The sequence below is a fragment of the Nuphar pumila genome, chromosome 8, assembly GCF_984573655.1.
Source record: "Nuphar pumila chromosome 8, dmNupPumi1.hap1.1, whole genome shotgun sequence".
Lineage (NCBI taxonomy): Eukaryota > Viridiplantae > Streptophyta > Magnoliopsida > Nymphaeales > Nymphaeaceae > Nuphar > Nuphar pumila.
The window spans coordinates 5,578,269-5,581,984 of NC_143256.1; the positions used below are offsets into that span (position 1 = coordinate 5,578,269).

General features: G+C 46.4%; 1 protein-coding gene across 1 annotated transcript; it reads right to left on the reverse strand.

Annotated features, from left to right (window-relative positions):
- Positions 1 to 332: 332 nt before the first annotated feature.
- Positions 333 to 3,480, reverse strand: LOC149829493 (guard cell S-type anion channel SLAC1-like). Its single transcript, XM_090015557.1, has 3 exons — positions 2,936 to 3,480; positions 2,062 to 2,864; positions 333 to 875 (listed from the first exon to the last, which is right to left on the reverse strand). Exons 1-3 carry the CDS (start codon positions 3,449 to 3,451, stop codon positions 455 to 457), a joined length of 1,740 nt encoding a protein of 579 aa, XP_089871683.1. The 5' UTR covers positions 3,452 to 3,480; the 3' UTR covers positions 333 to 454.
- Positions 3,481 to 3,716: the final 236 nt, after the last annotated feature.

Here is a 3,716-nt window from a genome sequence, read left to right on the forward strand (position 1 = left end):
CAGAGCCAATTAGTTAAAGGCACCGACCCACCCTGTGGGAGTCGAACCTGGGATGAAGGGGTCAGCACCTTCTCTCCAGGCTTGTTGTCACTAGAGCGACTTGGGCGGGTGTCTTTGATTATTGTTCAAGAATGTCTAGAGCTCATTTTTTTTTCTTTTTCTTTTGGAATGTGTATACAGCGGTTGAACAAGATTTCCGTACCAACAAGTTACGCAGGTTTATGAGATATTGTTATGCCATACTGAGGTACTAATTGTTATGGAATAATATCGAATCATAATTTTTATGTTATAGTAAAGTCATTGATCATTGATACAAACAATAAATTTATTTGCAATGCCCCTTAAATATCTTGGTAATTGTGGTGAACCGATCATTCTATCGTACTAATGTTACATGAGATCATGTATTTTCATGTACCACATTAACACTGCACTATAATTAGCTGGAGAGTTAGGGTTTTTCATCGTGCTGCTCCTCATTCTTACACATGGAAGAAAGAATTGATGTTTGATCTTGCTGCCCCTTAGAGTTCTTGGCATTTGATGAAGTAATCAATGCAAAGGGGGATTGCTTCGTCCATTGTCTTATGTGACAAACCCTCTGTTTGAGCTTATCCTTGCCATGGCCTTTCAGTGGATGAGTTCTTTTCTTGGTGATGGCTATGGCGACGTCGTTAGGGAACAAAGAGCGCCAGAGGAAGGCATGCAACAGAGTCAGAACGAGCAGTGCTGAAACCATGGCCGAAGACAACAGCGACAACGCCACTGCTAATCCCTTGCTTATCACGCTTGGCTCTTGCTCTGCATACTTTATGGTGGCCAAGGATGCTGTGGTCATGGGGAACGTGTAGGACCACCAAGCCATGGAAAACCTGCACCGGTAAAAAAAGCAACGTATATATATTTTTTCACATTGAAAGCTCAGACATAGCAAACAAACCATAGCTATCGGAAGCTTTTGCAGTTACGTAGAGAAACTCGCTTCAAAAGCCGGAAACTCCTTTCTTTATCAAAAGGAGGGGAAGATTTGATAAACCTGCTTCCAAAATATGAAAAACACATTTCTTTTTAGTAGAAAGTCCCCTTCCACCTCATTTTTGAAATCTATTCCATTTGGCTACCTTAACGATTTCATCTTCTTGTCACTTGCATTCCCCTGACTTTCTAGGCTTTTCATCTTAAAAAAATAATGATATTTTTTATAATAAGTTTACATGTTAGTTTCATATGATTTTATACTCGTGGTTATGTCATTCCTCTTCATTTTTCATGCCCTTGAATAACGCTTCAGAAAAGCATCCTGCTTTCCGCTTCATATGATGGCTTCTACCTTTCAGCTTCACGTGTCGATTCTCGTGTCCACTTTGTTTTCCAGTTACTATGAAACAGACAAATGCACCCAGACACTATGTTACCAAATGTTCATTTTTTTTTTCGTTTTACATTCGAGGGAACGGATCCCATCACCTGACATGATGGATTGGTCTTAAATTCGATCTTAATCTTAGCCATCTAGATAGATGAATCAGTTGGACAACTAGAGTCAACATAGATCCTCCCAGAGGATAGGATCCTTCTTGAGAACTTGTCGGGCTGCCAAGAGAGTCTCTTGCAAGATTCTCGGCTCTATTCATTCATTCACATCGATATTATTTGATACTAAGCTCTTAGATCTGAAACTTCCTATCCACCCACCCTCAAAGGATATAGGCACGGTCAACACCCACATAAAAATGTGGGAAAAGACATGGGCATGCAAGTACCTAGCTAGTTTGATGTGGGCATGCATGGATGACATGGTTTCGAGAAGTTATACTGTTCAAAATGTGAATAAAAATATGTCAGAAAGTTCTAAATGAATCAAACAGGGATTGACCTAAAGCAGATCCAGGTCAACCTCTCATAAATAACCATTATTTTATAAGGATTTGGATTTAGGCCCGCTGATCTCAGTCGGATCTATATCCTTCCCAATTTTCAGCACGGATAACCGAGCAAATTAAGGAAAAGTGAGGTTGGGTTGGAGATAAAAGTAGAAGGCATCCCATTCCCTATTACCTGAACCCCCTGAAGAAATTGATCCGAACCACCAGGGAGGCGTAGAGGAAGAGGGCGAGGAAGTAGCAGATCCGGGAGAAGCCATCGAACTCGCCGTAGATGGCCTCCCAGGCGATGCTAGCGGCGCAGGGGGTGGCGATGAACATGGAGTAGACAGGGTGCAGCTCCTTAGGCAACGCCTCGCTCGTGGGGAGCCTTTGGTAGAGCGTCACGAAAAGGACGAAGTAGTGGGCGATCCCCACGGCCCAGAAGAACTTGCCTGCCTCCTTCCACCCGATCTTCGCGGCCAGCATCGCCCCGACGAAGTTGCCGATGACCGAGAGGTGAGACGACGGGTTGGCCACCTTGCAGAGGCGGCGCTTCCCCCCGGACAGCCACTGCCCGTAGATCTTGAGCTCCAGCGCCAGGATGGGCGTCATGAAGGCGCACCACAGGGAGGGCGACGCGTGCAAGCCGAGCGCCGCAGGCGCTCCAATGGTGAGGAACATGCAGACGATCCAGGGCGCGAAGAAGAAGTTGGTCCGCACCGGGTGTTGGAACTCCCTCCTCACGGCCTCCAGGTAGAAGGCACACTTGAGGGTGTAGGTGGAGAAGACGAGAAGGAGGGAGAGGGCGGCGAGAAGCCAGAGTGCCAGGTTTATGAGAGGGGTGGCGTGGAGGAACCTGGTAGCTGGGCTCGTCGAGAGCGCGGACCAGAGGATAGCCTGGCTGCTCAGGCCCAGGCAGATGCCGAAGCAACCGATGGGGAAGCGCAGCAGGAAGGGCCATCTCTCGTCCATCGGCAGCATGATGTCTTCCGAATCCTGCATTGCACCAAGGGTCAATCGGCGTTATATATGTTATGTGCATCTAATCACTGCATTATTATAATTACCTTGACTTCATCGAGCTCTGGACCTCTTAACGCTGCAAAATACCTGCCGGTGGGAAGGTTCATGTTGATACCTTCCTCTTGCGGTCTTGAAAACAGATTACCGGAATCTTGCTCGTTTTCTCGTTTGACGGGAAGGAGGGTGTTCTGCCGGTGAAGGCCGCCTTTAGTCCGGAACATGCTGAAATCTCCCCTCTTCTGATCGTGGCTACCGAGCTTGCCGCTATGGTTAGTAGCACCGAACCCTCCGAAACTCCTACCGTTCCTCAAGAGAACCCTTCCATCTCTAGCTCTGGACCTCTCTCTCTTCAAAGCAGCGAATCCAGTCTCCAGCGACACCTGCCTGCTAAAATTCCGTCCTAGCTTCTTCATACCTCTATCGGGGATTTCAGGTAAATTCATGGGCTTTTCGTCATCTGAGGCTTCTGCTTTGAGTTGGGAAAATATCTGATGGATATCCACAGCGTCGTCTTCTTCGTAGATCGTGGGGCGGGAATTCGCCATGATTTTCTCCTTCATTTTCTATTGTTGTTCAGAACGATCTTCTGCTGAATTTGCAGCGACGAATGAGGAGAAGAGGTGATTAATTAGCTTTTATTTACACGAGTTGGTTCGGTTAGTGTTCTTTTTTTCTTCTTCTTCTTTTTCAACGTGTGGTGCAGAGGCACAAACTTTTGGGATTTGTCACGAGATGAAGGCACCACCTCCCTTTTTGTTTATGGGGAGCTTTTGTGATGCACAAAGTATTTGCTTCTAGTTGTCAAGAAGCGTGTGGTTGGACCTT